At 37.3% G+C, this 23,193-nt stretch overlaps 1 protein-coding gene and 1 pseudogene across 4 annotated transcripts in view; one reads left to right on the forward strand and one right to left on the reverse strand.

Moving 5' to 3' along the window:
* PIBF1 (progesterone immunomodulatory binding factor 1) overlaps positions 1–23,193 on the forward strand; it is a 216,533-nt gene that overhangs the window by 150,040 nt on the left and 43,300 nt on the right. For 3 of the 4 annotated variants that reach the window (XR_009536788.1, XM_060129209.1, XM_060129210.1), the window contains exon 14: positions 555–657. Coding sequence is in view for 3 of the 4 variants with exons in the window: in XM_060129209.1 (XP_059985192.1) it covers positions 555–657 (103 nt within the window). In the remaining variant the exon portion in view is untranslated. Of the gene's footprint in view, positions 1–554; positions 658–7,471; positions 7,560–23,193 lie in introns of all 4 variants that reach the window. The other variant, XM_060129212.1, reaches the window with a different exon arrangement.
* Positions 11,173–22,996, reverse strand: LOC132508975 (small ubiquitin-related modifier 2-like; annotated as a pseudogene).

Here is a 23,193-nt window from a genome sequence, read left to right on the forward strand (position 1 = left end):
GTGGTTTCTTTTAATACAGAATTGTTGCCTTTACTGTTAGACATCTGTCTCCACTTTTCAGACATCTTTTCCATCTCTTTTCAATAGAAAATCTATTCAGTTGTGTTTTGTATTATAAAATGCATTATGTTGTCTGAGGAAAACACTGATGCTGTTAGTTACTGTTTCAACTAATTGCCTTATTTGTTTGTAAATGGTAAATTTTTATAAAAATGAAGAAAAGCTGTGAATTGCTTTCTTGCGGTCTTTTCAAGCAAGTATCATAATGTAACTTTCCACTTTTATAGCAAGGGCTAGAAACTATTACTGTGATAATCAATATATCACAGTTACATTATTATGCAGATTTTTAATGTTACTTTCAAATTTTGAGTTGTTGGGATATTGGTCTTCCACTGTTGACACCTGAAAATATTATTCGACTCCATATTTTTCCTGTTAATATTTACGTATTATTAGGAAATGGTTAGTTTTCAAGCACACAAACACATTTTGAGTATTTGAGATAGTATTCCTCTTTTGTAAGCATTAATTTTCTTATTCCATTCTCCTAGTGTCCATTTGGCAAGAAGAGTGCTTCAGTTAGAAAAACGAAACTCGATGGTTCTAAAAGACCTGGAACATCAAAAGAACCAAGTAACACAGCTTTCACAAGAGGTAAATAACCTAAATAAAAGAAACACATATAAAGAACCACAGTGTTCATTTTAATTCCTTGTTACTCCTTTATGTATTTTCTGAGCAGTTTTAAAATAAGCTGTTCGCTAGTATAAGATGATTTTACAAGCTATGAAACTAACTTAATGGTAAAGCCTTATAAAACAACTTAAAGTGTATGGCAAAACCTAAGATCAAAAGAGAGATTAAATGCCCAGACTAAATATAAATGCAGACTAGACAGACAAAGCTTTGATTTCTGCAAATATCAACTGGCAAAACAAGTTTGGCAAATTTTGGTAGCATTTTAAGTTTTTAACTAAAACCTCATTTTTAAAATAGATTTCTTTTTGCCTTCTTTGATAAAAAATCACTTATCTATTAAACACACTTGACTTGGTATACACTTAAGCTCTCACAGTCTTTGGTATATGATAGTTCCCAAATTATACTTATTCTTTAAAAATCAGATTCATAATTATTTTTCTTAGCATTCTATTGTATCATTTAAAGAATATATATACATTTTATATAGTATTTCCAATCTTCTTATTTAATCACTATCTAATTACACTTTATATGCTTCTAAAATTCAAGTAATGAAACAATTCAAACCAAAGATGCTACCTCCCTAGGGTTCTTTATTTCCTGAGCTTCAGCATAACAAGTTTCTCTGTGTTAATATTTTGGATCTTATAATAAAGGAACTTTAAAGGCATATATTAAAAATTATTAATACATACCATGTATTCTGCATTTGTTTTCCTACAGACCTATTCACATTTGTCTATTTGGTGCCTTCTATTTAATGTGCTTTTAATACTGTAACATTAGAAGGATCGTTATGCTCAAATTTCAAAAGACAAGAAATATATCATGTGACGCCAGTACCTGACTCAGAGTTAATGCTCAAGGTGGAAGCAGTGTTGTGCTGGCCACTGTTAACAACAGGCTGTCCAGGCAGGGGTGTGAGGGATGGTTCTAATTTGTAGCATTTGCTTATATCTGTGGCATAAATATTCCCACCATGACTAACTTCAGGCCTCCAACATAACATTACTAAACACGGAGTAGAGAAAAGATGCTCAGTAGCAAACATGATGTTTCCACCACACAGATATTGTACAATAGACATGTAAACTGAAGAGCATAGATAATAGTAAAATTAAAATTGTTGAGTTTTTGAGTATTTGGGGTTTTTTAATAAAATTTGTTTTATTAAAAATCTAAATAATTTTTAATAATAGTGATGTTTAACAACCAGCTCACAAAATTGCAAAAACTTTACCAGCCATCTCTCACAAACTGCTACAAGCCAGCTCCACTACTGGCTTGGAACTGGGTGGAACCATGGAAGGATATATAAATAAGTGAATTACTAAAGAAACAAATGAACCTCTGTTTGTTAATATATTCTAGATCCCTCGTGTTTGTTTTAATTTCAGAATAACCTATCAAAAATATTTCTCTTAAAAATATTAACATTCCTATAAACTTATACATATGTCTTTATATTGCTTTTCTTAAAAACCATCTTCCTGAGCACTTCAGTTAATGAAACAAGAATTTCTAAATGGGACACACCCCTATACAAATTGTAGGGGAGAAGCATAAGAAATTAAGTGTTCTGGTAATGAAGTATAATTAACTTTGTGTGAGGCAATTTTTTAGAAAGCTGTTGGCATATTAGAAAAAGATGTAAATATTGAAATATCTGTGATATGAAATGGTATGATACCTGGAATTTGCTTTAAAATGTTCCATGAAAAGGTGAGGTGAGCTCAATAGATAAAACAAGAATCTCAAAATGTTGATAATGATTGAAGCTTGGTGACAGGTACATATAGATTCATTATTCAGTTCTGTACTTTTGTGTGTGTTTGAAATTTTTTCGTAAGACATGGAGAATCAGTACCCTAAATTAAAAGGTCTGTGCTGACTGTAGCATATAATTTTTCCCTTGAGATTGAAAAAAAAAGCGTTATAATTTGAAATATTCCATGGATTTTACTTTTGTCTACCTCACAAAAATTGCTTGCTTAAATTGAAAAACAATGACATAAACTAATTAGCTGAAAGATGGTACTATTAGATTGCTTCTATACCAATAGACTATTCATGATAAATGGTGAAAAAAACAGAGAAGGAAAGTTTTTCAGAATCTGTATTTTTTTGAGCAGGTTATATATTTAAACTAGCTTGGAGTTTTTGAGAATAATATGGAGATGAAACTCAAATGACTGATATTAGAATTAACAATAATTTATATGCTATTCAAAATATGTCTGAGATTATACATAAATGAATTGCCAAAATTAAAGTGCTAAAAAATATTCAAAATGAAAACAAATACTCCTTTTATAGCAGCTTTATTGAGTCATAATTGATATAAACTAAATTGCACAAATTTAAGCTGTACAATATAACTTTCGACACGTATAACCATGAAACGATCACCAAAATGAAGGTAATGAATGCATGCGTCACCGCCAAAGAGCCCCTTAGGAATCTCTCTCTCCCAGCCCTCTCCACCCGCAACCTTGTCCCCAAGCAACCACTGATTTGCATTTTGTCACTGTAGATTAGTTTGCATTTCTTAGACTTTTATATAAATGGAATCAATATATACGTTATGTACATACATATACACACACACGCACACACGCACACACTACTTTTTTTAAGTCTTCTTTCATTCTGCAGAATTATTTCAAGATTTGTCCATAGTTCATTCCTTTTCATTGCTGAGTAACATTCCATTGTATGAATTTACAACAACTGTTCATCCATTCACCTGTTGGTAGATATTTTGGGTTATTTCCAATTTTTATCTATTATAAATAAAGCTGATATGAACATCCATGTACAGGTCTTTATATGAACATATGCTTCTGTTTCTCTGGGGTAAATACCTGGGAGTGAAATAGCTGGATCATATAGTAGGTATCTAATGTTTTAAGAAACTGCCAAACTGTTTTCCAAATGTTCGTATTATTTACTCTTTCCACCAACAGCCTATGAAAGTTCTAGTTCCTCTACATCCTTGCAAAGACTTGATATGGTCAGTCTTTTTAAGTTCAGCCATTCTGATGGGTGTGTAGTGGTATCTCATTGTAGTTTTAATTTGCATTTCCCTAATGATTCATAATTGTTGAACATCTTTTCATGTGCTTCTTTGCCCTTTGTTGTTTCTTATTGGGAGAAGTGTTCAAATTTTTTGCTCATTATATCAGATTGTTTTCTTATTGAGTTTTGAGAATTATTTGTATATTCTAGATACAAGTCTCTTATCAGCTATATGATTTGCAAATATTTTCTCCCCCTCCATGGCCTGTCTTCCCATTTCTTTAACAGTGTTTTTTGAAGAGCAGAAGTTTTTATCTTGTCCATTTTTTCAGTTCATTCTTTTTTGGACTGTGTATTGGGTGTTGTATCTAAAATATCTTTACCTAACTCAAGGTCACAGTGTTTTTATATGTGTTTTTCTTTTTTTTTTTTTTGCGGTATGCGGGCCTCTCACTGTTGTGACCTCTCCCGTTGCGGAGCACAGGCTCCGGACGCGCAGGCTCAGCGGCCATGGCTCACGGGCCCAGCCGCTCCATGGCATGTGGGATCTTACCAGACCGGGGCACGAACCCGTGTCCCCTGCATCGGCAGGCAGACTCTCAGCCACTGTGCCACCAGGGAAGCCCTGTGATCCATTTTTAACGTTTGTAAAGTGTGTAAGATATAGATTGAACTTCATTTATTTGCATATTAAAACCAAATTGTTCTAATATCATTTGTTGAAAAAAGACCCTTGTTGAAAATCAGTTTAAAAATCTGTGTGAGTCTGTTTCTGGACTCTCTGTCTGTTCCAATTATCTCTTTGTCTTTCTTTATGACAGTACCACACTGTAGCTTTATAATGTCTTGAAATTAGGTGGCACTGGTCCTCCAACTCTGTTCAGGTTCAAAGCTTTTTGGCTATTCTGTGTCCTTTTCATTTCCATATGAATTCTATAATCATTTTTACAAAAAAAAAAAAGCTCTCTGTGATTTTGATTGGAATTGCATTGAGTCTGTGGATGAAATGAGGAAAATTGGCATCTTAATAATATGAATATTATGACCATGAACCCATTATATCTTTCCATTTATTTAGATCTTCTTTAATTTCTCTTAGTGGTGTTATTTTTTAGTTTTTATTTTAAAGTTTCACATCTTTTGACTAGTGTTAACAGGGTATGTGTTTTTCCATCCTTTAACTTTTAACTTGTTTATGTCTTACAGTTGTCTTATAGGCAGCATATATAATTGTATCTTGCTTTTTTATCCAGTCTGACAAAATACAACTTTTAACTGGAGTTTGGAGAACGTTTACATTTAATGTGTTTATTGTTATGGTTATTTTTAAGTCTGTTATCTTGCTATTTGTTTTTTATTTGTCCTAGCTATCCTTCCCCCCTCCCTTTTATTTCCTTGCCCTCTTTTGGATTAACTGAATATTTTTTATCACTTTATCTCACTTTATCTCATTGTTGGCTGATTGGCAGTAGCTCTTTGTTATTATAGTGGTTGCTTGAGATTATACTATATACATCTTTAACTTATCACCACCCAGTTTCATGTCATACTTTACTACCCCATGCATAGATTAAAAACTGTACCATAATACGTACTTTCCTATGTCCCCACCCAGCCTTTGTGCGCCCATTGTCACATATTCTATTTATACATGTATAAGCCTCACATTAAATTGCTATCATTTTTACTTTATCTTTTAAAGAAGTATAATAATATGAAGAAAATGTATTACATTTAACCAAATAGTTACCATGACCTGTGTTCTTTATTCCTTTGTGTAAATCCAAATTTCTACCTGGCATCACATTGCTTCTGATTCATCTACTTCTTTTAACAATACTTATAGAGCAGGTCTGCTGGTGATGAGTTCTTTTCACTTCTGTATGTTACAAAAAGTTATTTTACCTTTTTGTTGTTTTGTTGTTTGGTTTTTTCTCTTTTTTTTTTTTTTACATTTCTATCTATTCTTAACAAAAGTAAAGATTAAAACATATTTCTCTTGTTATGCTACTATGGCCAAATAGACTGAAAGGGTTCACTCTTTTTTATTGGAGTAAAATTCACCATTTTAACCATTTTAAATTGTACAATTCAGTGGCTTTTGTTGTGTTTGTAATGTACAACCATCATCACTATTTAGTTAGAGAACATTCCCATCACCCAGAAGGAAACCCTGTACACACTAAGCACTCACTCCCCAGTCTCCTCTCCCTCCAGCCCCTGGAAACCACTAATGTGCTTTCTGTCTCTATGGATTTGCCTGTTCTACATACTTCATATAAATGGAATCATACAATATGTGACCTTTTGTGTCTGGCTTCTCCCATTTAGTGTAATGTTTTCAAGGTTCATTCATGTTGCACCATCTGTCAGTACTTTATCCCTTTTTATGACTGAATAATATTCCATTGTACAAATATATCACATTTTGTTCATCAGTTAATGGACATTTATTGTTTCCATCATTTGGTTACTGTACATAGTGCTACTATGAGCATTCATGTACAATTTTTTTGTTTGTTTGAACATGTGTTTTCAGTTCTTATGGGTATATACCTAAGTAGTAGAATTGTTGGATCACACAATAACTTCTGTTTAACTTTTTGAGGAACCACGAAACTTTTTCACAGCAACTGCACCATTTTACATTCCCATCAGCAATGTCCAGGGTTCCAATTGCTCACATCCTCGCCAATGCTCATTTTTCATTTTTTTGTGTTTTTCTAAATTCTAGCCATCCTAGTGGCTGTGAAGTGGTGTCTTGTAGTGATTTCTACTTGCATTAACCTTATAACTAATGATGTTAAGCATTGTTTTGTGTTCTTATTGGCCATTTGTATATCTTCTTTGGAGAAATGTCTGCTGAAGTTCTTTGCCTATTTTTAAATTGAGTTGTTTGTCTTTTTGTTGTTGAGTCATAAGAGTTCATTATATATTCTGGATATTAAATCCTTTTAGCTATATGATTTTCAGATATTTTCTCTCGTTCTGTGAGCTGTCTTTTACTTTCTTGTTAGTTCATTCAATCACAAAAGTTTTTAATTTTGATGAAGTTGAAGTTATCTGTCTTTTCTTAAGTTTCGTGGCCTTCACCTTTGGGAGTTTTTGTTTGTTTTGTAACTTGAATTTTTATTTTTGCTTTTTTCATTTTACTTTTTAATTATTTTTAATAAAAATTGTATATGTTTAAGGTGTACAACATGATGATACATATAATGATTACGACAGTCAAGCTAATTAACATACCTATCTCTTCACATACTTACCTTGTGTGTGTGTGTGTGTGTGTGTGTGTGTGTGTGTGGTGTGAGCATCTCACTATAATGTACTATACATAATACTGTATAATACTGTGTATAATGTATAATACTATACGTGAGGTAGTAAAATATGACATGAAACTGGATGGCGGTAAGTTAAAGATATATGTAGTATAATCTCAAGCACCTGAAGTCTACTCTTGTAGCAGATTTCCAGATATATCACATTTTGTTTATCCATTCATCCCTTGATGGCCATTTGGGTCATTTCCATCTTTTGGCTGTGAATAGTGCTGCTATGAACATTTGAGGACAACCACCCTATACTTAACTACCTATTTTAATTTTTTTTTGAGTATACACCTAAGAATTGCTGGGTTCATCTTTGTTTTGTTTGTTTGTTTGTTTTCATCTTTGTTTTTGAGAGATATTTTTCCTAGGTAAAGAATTCAAGGTTGACTTTTTTTCCCTCTCTCTCTCTTTTTCAGTACTTGAATGATGTTGCTCCACTCTCGTCTAGTTTACATTGTTTTTACCAAGAAATATGCTGTCATCTGTACCTTTGTTCCTCTCTGGGTAATGTGTCTTATTTTTCTAGCTGCTTTAAGATTTTCTTTTTTTCACTAGCTTTAAGCAATTTGATTAAGATGTGGCTTGCTGTTGTTTTCTTCATGTTTCTTGTGGTTGAGATTTGTCAAACTTCTTTTCTCCGTAAGATCATCAAATTTGGAAATGTTTCAGCCGTTCTTTCTTCAAATGTTTTTTCTGTCCTACCCTCTCTCATCCCTTTGGAGACTCCATTACACATATATTTGGCTGCTTGAAGTTGTCCTACAATAGAACAAACGATGTTCTGTTCAATTTTTGCAGCCTTTTTTTTTTTCCTTTCCTTTTGAATAGTTTCTCTAACTAAGTCTTCAATTCCACTAAGTTTTTCTTCTCCAATATGTAATCTGCTGTTAATCCAGTCCACTATGGTTTTCATCTCAGATATTATAGTTTTCATTTCTAGAAGTTCAATTTGGATCTCTTTTGTATCTTCCAGGTTTCTATTTAACCTTTTCAAAGTTTATTTTCTTGAGCATATGAAATACAGTTTCAATAACTGTTTTGTTATCCTCATCTAGTAATTCTGTTATTGTGTCATTTCTTGATTGGTTTCAATTATATTGATTTATCTCATTATATAGCATATTGCCCTGCTTCTTTGCATGCCTATAAGTTTTTATAAGCTTTTTTCTCAGACATGATTAAGTTTCTTGGAAAACTTTTTGTCCTTTCAAGTCTTGCTTTTATAAACAAAGAAGTGTTCATCTTAAGGCTAATTGTTTTCCCTACTGCTGAGACCAAAGTCTTTTAGTTACTATACCCCATGTCCTGTGAATTAGTAGATTTCTTACTTCGGCTGGTGGAAACAGTACAATTCCTGGCCTGTGTGATCTTCAGAGATTGTTCCTCCTAATCTTTTCAGTGGTTCTGTCTCAGTCTCTCGTAGCTTCTTTACACACATGCACTGTTCAGTGCCCATGTGAATACTCAAATTTTAGTGTTCTTTCTCTGTGCAGCTCTTTTATTCAGCACTCTGCCATGTGAACTGTAGCCACCTTAAGTTCTTCTTCTAGCAGCAGCTCCTTAATTCAAGGAGTTTGGCAGGCTCTGCCTTGATTCTCTCTCCCTGCACCATGGCCTGGAAACTCTCTCCATGCAGTAAAGTGGAGCAGTTGTGGGGCTGGGCTCACTTTGTTTCCCATGTCTCAGGGGTCACTGTCCTTCAATGCTTGATGTCCAGTGTCTTCAGACCATTGCTTCATTAGTTGGCCCAGTGTAAAAGAGAAGAAAGTTAATTGGCTTCCTTTTTTGTGTGTATGTATATGTCCACCTAATTCTCAAGAAACCACCAAGTTAGTTAAGAGTGTCGATGTGGAGTTTATTAAACAGTAGAAAATCTAGGCTAAATCATAAATTATGCCACATTACTACCAACAAGAATTGGTCTTCTTTCACCTCCTTACTCCAGATTCTTGCTCTTTCTCTTTCTAGTCATTCAGTAAATATTTATCAAACTCCCACTGTATTCAACCACTGATAAACAAAGGAGGCATGGTCTTGCCCTCTTAGGGTATACACCCTTTTTCACAAAGGCCTTGTCCTCTAGTGTAAGCACTTACAGATTTATCTGTTATAGCTAACTTAATTTTAGAAAACTTATTTAGAAAAGGACATGCACAATCTCAAGTGACCAAATGGATTGAGTTGCCTGGAGTTTTGTACTTAGGAGGCACTTAATGCAATCCAGGTAATTTGTTACAAAAGTTTAGATTGCTAGATTTTTTTTTTTTTTTTTTTTTTGTGGGGTGCGCAGGCCTCTCACTGTTGTGGCCTCTCCCGTTGCGCAGCACAGGCTCTGGACGCACAGGCTCAGCGGCCATGGCTCACGGGCGCAGCTGCTCCGTGGCATGTGGGATCTTTCCAGACCGGGGCACGAACCCATGTCCCCTGCATCGGCAGGCAGACTCTCAACCACTGCGCCACCAGGGAAGCCCTAGATTTTTTTTGAATAGATCTTTATTTGAGTATAATTGCTTCACAATACTGTGTTAGTTTCTGTTGCACAACAAAGCAAATCAGCCATATGCATACACGTCCCCATATCCCCTCCCTCTTGAGCCTCCCTCCCATCTTCTCTATCCCACCCCTCTAGGTCATCACAAAGCACGGAGCCGATCTCCCTGTGCTGTGCTGCTGCTTCCCACCAGCCAACTATTTTACATTCGGTAGTGTATGTATGTCGATGCTACTCTCACTTAGCCCCAGCTTCATCCTCCCACCCCATGTCCTCAAGTCCATTCTCTATGTCTATGTCTTTATTCCTGCCCTGGAACTAGGTTCAGCAGTACCATTTTTTTTTTTAGATTCCATATATATGCGTTAGCATACAGTATTTTGTTTTTCTCTTTCTGACTTACTTCACTCTGTATGACAGATTCTAGGTCCATCCACCTCACTACAAATAACTCAATTTCATTTCTTTTTATGGCTGAGTAATATTCCATTGTATATATGTGCCACATCTTCTTTATCCACTCATCTGTCGATGGACATTTAGGTTGGTTCCATGTCCTGGCTATTGTAAACAGTGCTGCAGTGAACATTTTGGTACATGACTCTTTTTGAATTATGGTTTTCTCAGGGTATATACCCTGTAGTGGGATTGCTGGGTCATATGGTAGTTCTATTTTTAGTTTTTTAAGGAACCTCAATACTGTTTTCCATAGTGGTTGTATCAATTTACATTCCCACCAAGAGTGCAGGAGGGTTCCCTTTTCACCACACCCTTTCAAGTAATTATTGTTTCTAGATTTTTTAAAAAAAAACAAGAAGTTTATTTAAACAAACAGACGCTTGACTTGAAGGGAAAACTATCTAGGATTCATTTATTTTAGAGTAATTTATCCCTACTTAAAGACAGATTGCCCTGCATGTAACAGCTACGTACAAAAAAGTTATAAAATTGTCCTTGGTTTTACAATGATAAATGAAAAACATTAAAATTCTCCAATCGAACAACGTATGCAAGAATTTTTATGTTCTTTTTTTGTTAAACAGTGAGAGCAAAATATCTTACTGGAATATAAAGATAAGAGCAGGGCTTCCCTGGTGGCGCAGTGGTTAAGAATCCACCTGCCAATGCAGGGGACACGGGTTCGAGCCCTGGTCCGGGAAGATCCCACATGCTGTGGAGCTACTAAGCCCGTGCACCACAACTACTGAGCCAGCTCTCTAGAGCCCGTGAGCCACAACTACTGAGCCCATGTGCCAGAACTACTGAGCCTGTGCTCTAGAGCCTATGCTCTGCAACGAGAAGCCACCACAATGAGAAGCCCACGCACTGCAATGAAGAGTAGCCCCCGCTCTCCGCAACTAGAGAAAGCCCACGCACAGCAACGAAGACCCAATACAGCCAAAAATAAATAAATAAATATTTTTTTTAAAAAAAAGATAAGAGCGGATGAGCATGCCACTAATGGAGAAAAGGGGGTATCTTCACAGAACCAGTATTTTTCCCCATTCCATCTCCATTTGATGTCAATCAAAACATACCATTGGCCATTTAGTTAAAAAAAAAAAAGCGATATGCTTGTGCACATATACCAGCTACTTTATGTATAAAAATAAAGGAATGGGGAAGGGGAAAAATGAAAGAATAGAGAAACTATACTGTAGTAGCCAGGATGTGGTGGAACCAAATTGCTGTTTTCTAATTGAGAGTGTCTTCTTGGTCGGGAGGAACAGAACTCTGGAGTAAAGTAGCAGGTTCCCTTTTTAGTAGACACCTCCTGTCTGCTGCTGGAGCACATCAATTGTATCTTCAGCCTCCATTTCCAGCTGCAGGTGTGTCTGTTTCATTGATTGGCTGCCCGTTAAATTGGAATCTGATCTGACTCATTGACAAACCCTATCATTCACAATAGGCTTTCATTAGTTTACTAAGTGGTGTATGCCTCTTAATCTTCAACTGCACCACAGAACCATCCTGCCCCGTCACCTTCAAATTAATACGATCGTTGTTCTCAGTCTTGACTCCTTCCTTGGACTTTTCATGGGCCACGGCGAGCGCCGGAGCCTCCTCCGCTGCCGCTTCCCAAAAGAGGTACCAGGTCCGCACCGAACGAGCACACAAGCAGCACCAAGAGGGCTGTTTCTAGATTTTTTGATGATGGCCATTCTGACCAGCGTGAGGTGATACCTCATTGTAGTTTTGATTTGCATTTCTCTAATAATTAGTGACGTTGAGCATCTTTTCATGTGCCTTTTGGCCATCTGTATGTCTTCCTTGGTGAAATGTATACTTAGGTCTTCTGCCCGTTTTTTAACTGGATTGTTTGTTTTTTTGATATTGAGCTCCGTGAGCTGTTTGTATATTTTGGAGATCAATCCTTTGTCTGTTGTTTCATTTGCAAATATTGTCTCCCATTGTGAGGGTTATCTTTTTGTCTTGTTTATGGTTTCCTTTAGATTGCTAGATTTAAGAGAGACTTCAAGATGCATAGGTAGAATAAAGTAGATCTATATGTACTAACTTTAAAGAACATTCATACTATCTTGATAAATATTTTTAAAAGTAAGATTGCAGAATAATATTGTGTTCCTCCATTTGGGTTTTAATGTGTGTGTGTATGTGAGTGTGTGTGTAGGGGGTAGGGTTGTGTTTCTGTTAAAACGTAGAGAAAGGGCTTCCCTGGTGGCGCAGTGGTTGAGAGTCCGCCTGCCGATGCAGGGGACACGGGTTCGTGTCCCGGTCCGAGAGGATCCCACGTGCCGCGGAGCGGCTGGGCCCGTGAGCCATGGCCGCTGAGCCTGCGCGCCCGGAGCCTGTGCTCCGCAACGGGAGAGGCCACAACAGTGAGAGGCCCGCGTACCACAAAAAAAAAAAAAAAAAAAAAAGTAGAGAAAAAGTTTAGAAAACATACAACTGTCATGCCAGGGGCTTACAAGTACCACTATTCACGCATTATGAATATAAAATCAGCTTTATTTGATAAACTTACAATCAAAGAATTAACAGAGCATACACCATCACCCAAGTTATCTTCCCACAGATAGGTGTGCTTAGGCGTAGCAGAGAAGGTCTGGATGCACCACATAAAGGGATCTGATAGAGATCCCCAAACACTGTGCACATTTAAAGTGGAAGAGGGTAGGGAGCATCTAGGTGACTGTGTAACAGTGGAAGAGGGAACCTCTAGAACTTACCGCCTATCAGCCTATTCTAGTAGTAGGAAGTGAGCCTCCAGGACCATCCATGTCTGTCTCTCTGACATCAAGCAGTGGTACCACTGGGATTGGGAGTAGAAGCGAGGAACTAATTTTCACGGTATGTTTGGTTTTTTTTTGTTTTTTTTTTTTTTTTTTGCGGTACGCGGGCCTCTCACTGTTGTGGCCCCTCCCGTTGCGGAGCACAGGCTCTGGACGCGCAGGCTCAGTGGCCATGGCTCACAGGCCCAGCCACTCCGCGGCACATAGCATCTTCCCGGACCAGGGCACGAACCTGTATCCCCTGCATCGGCAGGCGGACTCTCAACCACTGCGCCACCAGGGAAGCCCCTGTATTTTTTAATTGTTGAGATTTATTCCAACTCACATAAGATTTTTCAAAGGCATAGATTTGGCAACCAACGCATTATCGAACTCATAATAGGTATAAAATAAATGTTGATTCATTAGCTCGATCATTGACCTAACCCATCCACCAAACATAGGTAGATGTATAAAGATTATGAAAATAAGTGGTAAAATTTTTTCTAATGTATCTGTAAACAAGGATTACATTCCAACAATATTGTTTGTACCCAAAATCTAACTGCCAAGTAAGTATATACATACATATACTTGGAGACCCATACATACACACCTAAATGTGCTTATGATGTATGCATGGAAATATTTGGAGTGATGCACTCCAAAAGAAATCATTGATGTTGGTTATTATTGGAGAGGAGGTACTGAGGTTCTAGGATGGATGGAAGAGATCCTTTCAGTTAATATTCCTCCTCTGTAGTTTGAATTAGTTACTGCGTACATGTGGTATTCCCTCTCTCTCTCCCTTTCTTCCTCACCTTCTCCATTCATTATCAAGAGCAAGTATATTAAAGGAATATGGAAATGTTACAGCATCCCAGTAAAGGGATTTACTATAGGAAAAATTCAGAAGCATCTAAAAACATAACATGTGATTTGAAAGCTTCAAGAATGAGAAAAGGAGATAGCAAGGGTATCTAATGTATGCTCAGACAAGGAAAAATTATGTGGCAGAAGGAGTTCGTGCTTTATGGAGTCTTTGTAATACTTGCCTGTGTGTTCTAGTATCTACTAGTGACCTTGGGAAACATGATTTCCACAAACATAGTAAACATAAGTATCTAGATGAGTAAAACATTTGCCTCTGTCCTTTGAGTTACCTGACGCTAGTAATTGCAGGGAGTGTTCTGCCAGCATCCTCAGTGAGCCCAGTCCCTTGGAAGGAGTCTATAGTACACACGACTCCTACAGCCCCGCCTCAGCGTTTTAAAGGAGGATATTCACGTGCCAACCCCAGCCCTAAAACTTCAAGGTCAGCCTTTCCCACCATATTTCTAGCATTCCATTGGCACAATAAAAAACTCCACTATTTTATGTACTAAAGAATAAAAGCGGGGATGCTGCCAGTTAAACTGTGATGCAATGCTTTATTATCACTTTAATTTTAATTTTAGGCAAACATTCCTTTAGTCTTTAGGCAGTGATTTTTATCATACATTACACAACTTTTTCTCTATGCTTTTCTTCTAACACAAACTTTGTTTCAATGCCAAATCACGTTGTAATCTTTATGAAGACACTTGAAATGGTGGCTAAACTCAACCTATGAAGGATTATCCATACTCAGAACTCAATTGAAATCACAGTATAAACAGCTACGACCAAATTTCTTCATGTGCAAGCATGTGCAAGCATGACCTTTCCTATGAAAACCTTTCCATTTTCATTTCATAGGAAAGGTGAAAAATAGTGTGATTTATTGGGTCCCATTGCCTCCCAAGGTGTTTTCCTGAAAACTTGTTGATACATAAAATTCCTTTAATAAAGAACAGTGCTTTTATTTCACCATTAGAAATACAAGGCTTAAAAAGTAAACACTTGGATGAGGTACTGTGTTGCCTACAATTTTTTAAATTTAGCAAATGCAGTTTAATTCATCAGTCCATCAAAAGTCTTTCTTCAACCAGAACTGTCCTCCCTACTGTAGATCATGATTTCCTATTTTAAAATGTCCATTGCCTCCCAATGTCCAGATTCTTTAGCATGGCATAGAAGACCAATTTGACCCTAACCTACTTGTCGTCCTCATTTTCTGTTACCCTCCCTTCCCCAGGCCCTTGCTTGCAGCCGCCTTCTCCGCCAGGTAATGTGTCTTTTGCTCCTGCCCCACCACTTTATTATCCTGCTACTTCTCAGTCTCCTTCGTTTCCTTTTGTTCCTCTGTTCCGTAACTGTCAGCGTGCCCCCGAGTTCTGTCCTGGCACTGTTTTCTTCTTACTAAGATGCACGTCTTACCTCATCTTGTTCTGTGGCTTCAGCTACCACCCGCAATAAATCTTTTTGTTTTAACCTTTTTTTACTAAGTCAGTTGTGTATGGGCTAAGTATAGATAATCATAATTCAAAGAGTACAGAAGGAGTATTCAGCAAATACCAAGTCCTCCCCGCTCTTTTCACATCATCTCTGAACGTCTCTCTACTCAACCTCCTGCGTTAGTGGTACTGACTGGGTACAACCTCTTATACCATCTCTCATCTGAATTATTTTAGTAACCATCTGTTCCGCCTTACTCTATTCTTTAAGCCCTCCACCTTGTTGCCAGAGTGCTGTTTCTAAATATAAATCTGATTTTGTTTCTCCCACAGTCAGAGTTGTTTGTTTCCTAAGAATAATGATATATAAGACCGTCCATTATCCAGCCCCTGCCCACCTACCCAGTTTCATCTTACATCACACACACACACACACACACACACACACACACACACACACACACACACACACTCTCTCTCTCACTCACTACACCATGCTCCCTCCATACGTAACTACTTGTCCTTTACTTGTAATTCTCCAAGCACTCTATGCTATTTTGTGTCTCCATGCTTTTGCACATTCTGGTGTCTGCCCAGCACACGCTTGTCTAAATCACAGATACTTGTCTTTCAAGATCAATTTCAAGTAATCACCTACTCTTTTAAGCCTTTTCTGAACCCCAGGTAAAAATGACTTATGTATCCCCATGATACCAAATATACCTATATACACACACACACACACACACACACACACACACACACACACACACACACAATTGTTGACATGGCTGTCTATAAGCTTTATAAGGGGAGGGACTCTGTTTTTATTGGTCTGGGTATTTCTCCCATTTAGTACATTTCTTGTTTCTAGTAGGTAGTAAATAGACATTTGTTGAAGGATTAGTTTTGGGTTTTTATGGGACAAAGTATATTAAAGTATTGAGGTATACTAGAATGAACTTGAAGCAGAGTGGAGATCCCAACCAAGAAGGCCAAAGAATGACAGTGAAATCAGAGCTGCTAATCAGAGCAAAAAAGAAAACCTTATAGTATCACAGACTCTACCACATGCTTTCTGTTATATATGGAACCAGAAGTCAGTATATATCATCTCTACCCACCACCACCATGAAAAAAAATACTTCAATTGCATGGGATCCGTAGAATCATCAACCTTTATTAAAAACACTGGGGAGTTTTTTCTTTTGCTTTGTTTTGTTTTAGGGTGAAAGGGAAATAAAACCAATAGCTAAGATGAGTAATAAAAAGATATAATAAAGGTTAAGAACGTCTTACATGTCTGTAGCGCTTAAATGTTGCTATATTCACTTACCATTGGATTATGAAAGCCATGGGCTTTCAAGTAAGGCAGACTGGCTTACATGACTCTAGGCAAGTTATTTATCCTCTGTAAGCCTCAATTTTTCAACCTGTAAGGTGGGAATAATAATACTGTATATATGTTTGCCCCAAGAATTAGAGATAACCCAGTCTAAGATAAGCATTTAGCACGCTGACATGTTAATCACTCAGTAAATGCTGACAGTTTTGTTGTTTGTTTGGGTTTTGTCCTATATGTCATTATATTTCACCTGGCCATGGTATTGATGAAATAAGTATTTTATTAATAAAGGTGGCATTTTTTAAAAGAAATAGTAGTTCCAGAATTGGAGTAACTTATGCTTATTTTGCCTATATGGAAATATTCAGAGTGAACTATTCGAATGAATTTTAACACAATATAGTAAGATTTGTTAATGATAATTAATTTCTGTGAAGACGTACATGGTATTAAAACTGCAATTAAAGAGTAATCAGTTGCTCTTCTCAAATGAAAAAGTATATATATATATATATATATATATATATTTTTTTTTTTTTTTTTTTTTTTTATGGTACGCGGGCCTCTCACTGTTGTGGCCTCTCCCGTTGCGGAGCACAGGCTCCAGACGCGCAGGCTCAGTGGCCATGGCTCACGGGCCCAGCCGCTCCGCAGCATGTGGGATCTTCCCGGACCAGGGCACGAACCCGTGTCCCCTGCATCGGCAGGCGGACTCTCAACCACTGCGCCACCAGGGAAGCCCGAAAAAGTATATTTAATTGCATACAAACTTAGCATTTTAGGAGAAGTGTGCAAAACTGCATATTTTAAAACTAATAAAAACTTCAAATTAACTAGAATTGTTCAGTTTAAATTAGAGAACATGAATTACTGATAAAATTCAACTAATTTGTTGAATCATTATATAGAAAAGCAAGAGTTAAGCAATAATAATATGTAATAAGATAATTAAGATAAACATTATTTAACAGCACTGATAACAGTCTTTATTACAAATATTTAAGTAAATACTTTATTAAAATCAAATTATGTGAATAGATAATAATAATAAAGGCTAGCAATTTTGAGTGCTTACTTAATACTAGTGGTACTATGGTGTGAAACCATAGAAATGTTCCTTGGGCTAACTGAAATCTTCAGAGTGTGAGACCCATGAGTTTACCAGCCTGCCAGGCTTCCTGAGGCCTGAAAGAAGTTCTTGTGACTGAGTGGACTTCATTAGATTGCCAAGTGTATCAGAGAAGAATCAGAGAATCAGAAAAGTGACTCAAATGCAAAGTCTATTCAGTTCATTCAGGTTCCTGATGGATATGCTGTTGGCCTAGTTAGCATATTGAGTACTGTAACACATGGTCCCTTCACTCTTCAGATCTAAAATTTTCACTTAGTGATCAAGCCCTCAGAAAACTGGCTACAAAGTTGACCTGAGACTGATTTGGATTTGGACTGATTTGAATATAAATCTGGTCCTTTATAATTAAAGATGTAACTACCACCTGGACAAATATCTTTCATATTTTTTTGACCATGACCTGTAGTAAGAAATGCATATTACATAGCAACCCAGTACATATGTATGTATGTGTATTTGCTTGTGTGTGTGTGTGTGTATATATGTATATAGGTATGTGTGTGTATCTGAAATGATTTTCCCATCACAGTGAATACCCTTACCACGTGTAGCACCTTCTATTCATTGCTATTCTGTTCTGTTTCTTTTTTCTTTTTTTTAATACGGCTTGCAACCCACAAAGTGCAAACACTCATCTGGACAGATATGTAACACATTTTTTTCTCCTTATGGAAGCCTTCTTGAGAAATCAGTTTAGGGGTTGAAAAGAGAAGAAAGGTGAAAAAGTAAGAATGAGTAAAGCATGTTAGAGAGATAGGGAGTCATCTGGTGTGACTGTCGTATAAAAACCTGTAATGCTTCCCAGTTGTATGTATCCACCATCTCCAGGAGCAATGCTAATCTAATCTCTCATTTTGAATTAATAGTGTCATGGTGAAGCAATTGTTAATATGTTTCCATATTTTTGTCCTGCCCCTTTTCAATCTGTTTTTTCAGTTTGTTCAAGATTGCCCCTTGAACAATCTTGAACAAATTTACTGTGGTTTCTCCCGTTGGTTGGAATTAGTACCATTTACAAATATGAATAATTTCAGTCTGTAACTCTCCACCAAATTATTTATAATTCATATGTATGACCATGACTCAGAGAACCCCACTATTTTCCTTCTTTATCTAGGGAAGTAGTCAGGCTTCATCTTCACAAAAAGGCAACCCTCTCATTCCATGGTGGTTCCCTTCTTAAAATATATCTTGTTTTACACTTTACTGAGTTTTTTTGAAGGCCTTATATCCATGTTTTAACATTTTTATCACTAAATCACAGACATTATTCTTGACAAACTCCAATAAATAGCAGGATTTTCCATTATAGAAACGATGTTACTTTTCCCCCAAATAAATTTGTATCCCTATGGCTCTTCACACAAGAAAGGACTGTGTAGGAAAAATTTATGAAGGTAATGTTATTGTAAAATGTCTTAGTCTATTCCATGTCATTTAACACAGCCTAAGAAATAAACTATTTAGGGACTTCCTAAATAGTGCAGTGGTTAAGAATCCGCCTGCCAACGCAGGGAACATGGGTTCTAGCCCTGGTCCAGGAAGATCCCAAATGCCACCGACCAACTAAGCCCGTGCATCACAACTACTGAGCCTGCGTGCCACAACTACTGAAGCCCGCGTGCCTAGAGCCCATGCTCCGCAGCAAGAGAAGCCACCGCAATGAAGAGTAGCCCCTGGGCTTCCCTGGTGACGCAGTGGTTGAGAGTCCGCCTGCCGATGCAGGGGACACGGGTTCGTGCCCCAGTCCGGGAAGATCCCACATGCCGTGGAGCAGCTGGGCCCGTGAGCCATGGCCGCTGAGCCTGTGCGTCTGGAGCCTGTGCTCCACAACGGGAGAGGCCACAACAGTGAGAGGCCCGCGTACCGCAAAAAAAAAAAAAAAAAAAAAAGTAGCCCCTGCTCCCCACGACTAGAGAAAGCCCGCGCTCAGCAATGAAGACCCAACACAGCCAAAAATAAATAAATTAATTTTTTTAAAAAATTAAAAAGGAAAAGAAGAAATAAACTAAGTAAGTGACTTTGTCAAATGTTAGGTAGTATTTATATGAAATTCAGTCTTACAGTAAATATTTATTGAACGCCTACTATGTGCTGGGCACTGTTCTAAGCCCTGGGAATAATCAGTGGATAAAACAAACAAAAATTCCTGCCCTTTGGAGCTTATGTTCTACTGGGATTAGAAACAAGGATTTGTTCCAAGTAAAATATATTCTCAATTAGAACTTAAGTTGTATGAAGAAAGTAAAGCAGGAAAGAGGATAGCGACTGTTGCTGCCTATAGTTCTAGCCAAATGGGCACAAGAAAGACATAAAATGAATGCCATGGTTCTTGTATATCTTCTGAAAGTGACCAAAGCAGCAAGGAAAGTGGCTCTAGCTTGAAAGTCCCACATGAACAGAGGTGCCCGGGTAGAAGCAATCAGATATGTTTAGCATGGAAGAATGGCTATGAAGCATATTTCTTTGTGGTAAATTGGCCACATTTCTTTACTGTTTGTCTGTGTGCATATACATGCAAGCTTTTAGTCCACGTTCTTTATTTTGGGAATAAAGGGTAAGGGAAAGGAATTCTTATCTCTTCACATTTTGGGCTAGTCTTACATAATACTGCTTTCTTTTCTGTTATCGAGAGGCAATGATGAATATTGGCGAAGCACGTGATACTGGAGCCAGACCCACTGGGTTAAAATCTCATTTTTGGTAACTTACAAGTTGTAAAAGTTGGATAAGTTGTTTAACCCCTCTGTGCCTCATTTTCCTCATTTGTAAAATATTAAGTTCCAAATAAAATGTTCTATTGAAATTTGATCAAATGAGTGGATTACTTTTAGTTTTGAAGACAGATTGTTTTGTAACATTTAATACAGAAAAAAAAAACAAAAGCAAGGCAGAAGGAGAAAAAGTAACTTAAAAACAGACAAAGACATTCTGAAAAGACTACTTACTGTATGGTTCCAACTAAATGACATTCTGGAAAAGGCGAAACTTATGGAGACAGTAACAAGATCAGTGGTTGCCAGGAAATAATAGACAGAGCTACAGGGGATTTTTAGGGCTGTGAAAATATTCTTTATGATATAAACAGTGGATACATGGGATTACGGTTGGTCCTCCATATCCACAGATTCCACATTCACGGATTCAACCAACTGCAGGTCAAAAATATTCAGGAAAATGTCTGGAAAGTTCTAAGAAGCAAAACTTGAATTTGCTCACACCAGCAACTATTTACATAGTATTTACATTGTCTTTGCAACTATTCACATAGTATTTGCAATTATTTACATAGCATTTACATTGTATTCGGTATTATAAGTAATCTAGAGATGATTTAAAGTATATGGGAGGATATGTGTTGGTTATATGCAAATACTATGCCATCATATATATATTTTTTTATTTATTTATTTTATTTATTTATTTTTGGCTGTGTTGGGTCTTCATTGCAGCACGCAGGCTCTCTCTAGTTGCGGTGAGCGGGTGCTACTCTTCGTGGCAGTGTACGGGCCTCTCACTGCAGTGGCCTCTCCCGTTGCGGAGCACAGGCTCCAGGCACGCAGGCTTCAGTAGTTGTGGCACACGGGCTCAGTAGTTGTGGCTCGCGGGCTCTAGAGTGCAGGCTTAGTAGTTGTGGTGCACAGGCTTAGTTGCTCGATGGCATATAGGATCCTCCCAGACCAGGGCTTGAACCCGTGTCCCCTGCATTGGCAGGCAGACTCCCAACCACTGCGCCATCCAGGAAACCCAACCATCATATTTTATATAAGGGACTTGAGCATCCTCGGATATTAGTATCCATGGGGGGTCCTGGAGCCAATCCCCTGTGGATACCAAGGGACGAGTGTACATTTGTCAAAACCCATAGAATATACAGCACCAAGAGTGAACGCTAATGTAAACTGTGGACTTCTGGTGATAATGGTGTGTCAGTGTAGGTTCATTAATTGTAACAAATGGTGATGACTGTGGGGTTGTGGGAAGGCAGAGAATATGTGGGGCTCTCTGTACTTTTGCTCAATTTTGCTGTGAACCTCAAACTGCTCTAACAAAAGAAAAAAACAGAGACATGAAAGAGAATGAAATCTGAGAACCACAGAGAAAAGATAGGAGGAAAGGAAAGGAAGGAGTGAGGAAGATGTCAGTGACTCACTTTTCTGTGAAGGTAACTGTGGCCACCTTTTGTCACTTGTGCGATTTGGCAGTCCTTAAAGCTATTTTTGTTGGTAGCAGGAAAATACCCCCGGGAAAGTAACATTGTCTAGAGAAAAATTAACTTCTTGACATAGACAACAGAACTTACTTTTTTGTAATGTTAAGGAATTTGGGAGAGACTTCGTTTTCTCTGTGTGTCTGTGTATTTCATGTGGTACATCACTCCTTGTGAAGTTAGTGTTACATATTTTATGGATGCACACTATGTAATGTGACTGGACATGAGGAATAATTAAATTGTTGATGGGTAATAGTTTCATAAAGATTTAAAGTGAAGAGGCTGTTGGAACAAACAGTATTCATAGGTAATATGTGACATAATCAAAACACAATACCAGAAATTGCCCTTAAAATGTATAAATTTTCATTAATTATTGTCATTCTGTCTCTTATTTTTTGAGGTTCTGATGTAGAATTATATAGAAATTAACCTTTTTATTTTAGTAATGATGAACATATATTTACCATACAAAGGTCTGATTCATTACGTGGACAAAACATTAACTTTAATTGTAGTAACAGCTCTGTGTCTAACCTTGCCAAGTGCTTAAACCAAGATGTCTTTGTTATAGTTCATTCTGGAAAAAAATTCAATTACATGGATCCAGGGCAATATACTAGAATTTATTCTTTAAGCCATCTTTTTAAAGGTTCACATACCAGGTCATATGAATGTGTGTGTGTGCGCGTGTGTGCACCAAATGCCAGCCACCACTGAAGAAAAACAATGACTTATTTATAAATTATATTCTGTTTACACATCAAACAAATAATATAATTGTTTAAACTTTTTCCCTTACTGGTGTGCCTTGATAATTCATAAATGACTATAATTTTTTTCTTTCAAGAGCTATTACAAATCACACTATAAATCCCTCCTTCCCCATCAGCATTGTTGTACAAGTGAACCACATTAAAATGAATTTCTCAGGGGCAACTTTGAGGGGGAAAGAAATTTAAAGCACTTGATCTTGAAAATTCCATTCTCTGACACTGATCACCGGTCCTTCCAGCTCTCCCAGTCCTTCCAGCTCTACCAGTCCTTTCATTCCCAGTAAATCTGTGCTTTATTTGTACTCATTAGGAGTCCCAGACTCATAAACTCTTCGCATTTCCAATCTGTCAAGCCCCTCCTGGCTCCACTTTGCCTCCTAACCCAGCCTTGGACCTTATCAACCATCTGAGCACTACATTCATGAGCACTCGCCATTGCTTCGTTGCCAGATTCATCCATCAGGCTTTTCTTGACATTCCCACCTTTAGCCTAGTATCTTACAATCAGGTAGTTACTCTATCAACATTTAATGAAAGGGAGGAGAGGAGAGAAAATTCTTTGATTCTGTGTTAACGTACTGAAAATTTCTTGTGGAAATTTGTTACTTTTGCTGCTTGGAAGCATAACAGATT

Source organism: Lagenorhynchus albirostris, chromosome 18 (assembly GCF_949774975.1).
Source record: "Lagenorhynchus albirostris chromosome 18, mLagAlb1.1, whole genome shotgun sequence".
Lineage (NCBI taxonomy): Eukaryota > Metazoa > Chordata > Mammalia > Artiodactyla > Delphinidae > Lagenorhynchus > Lagenorhynchus albirostris.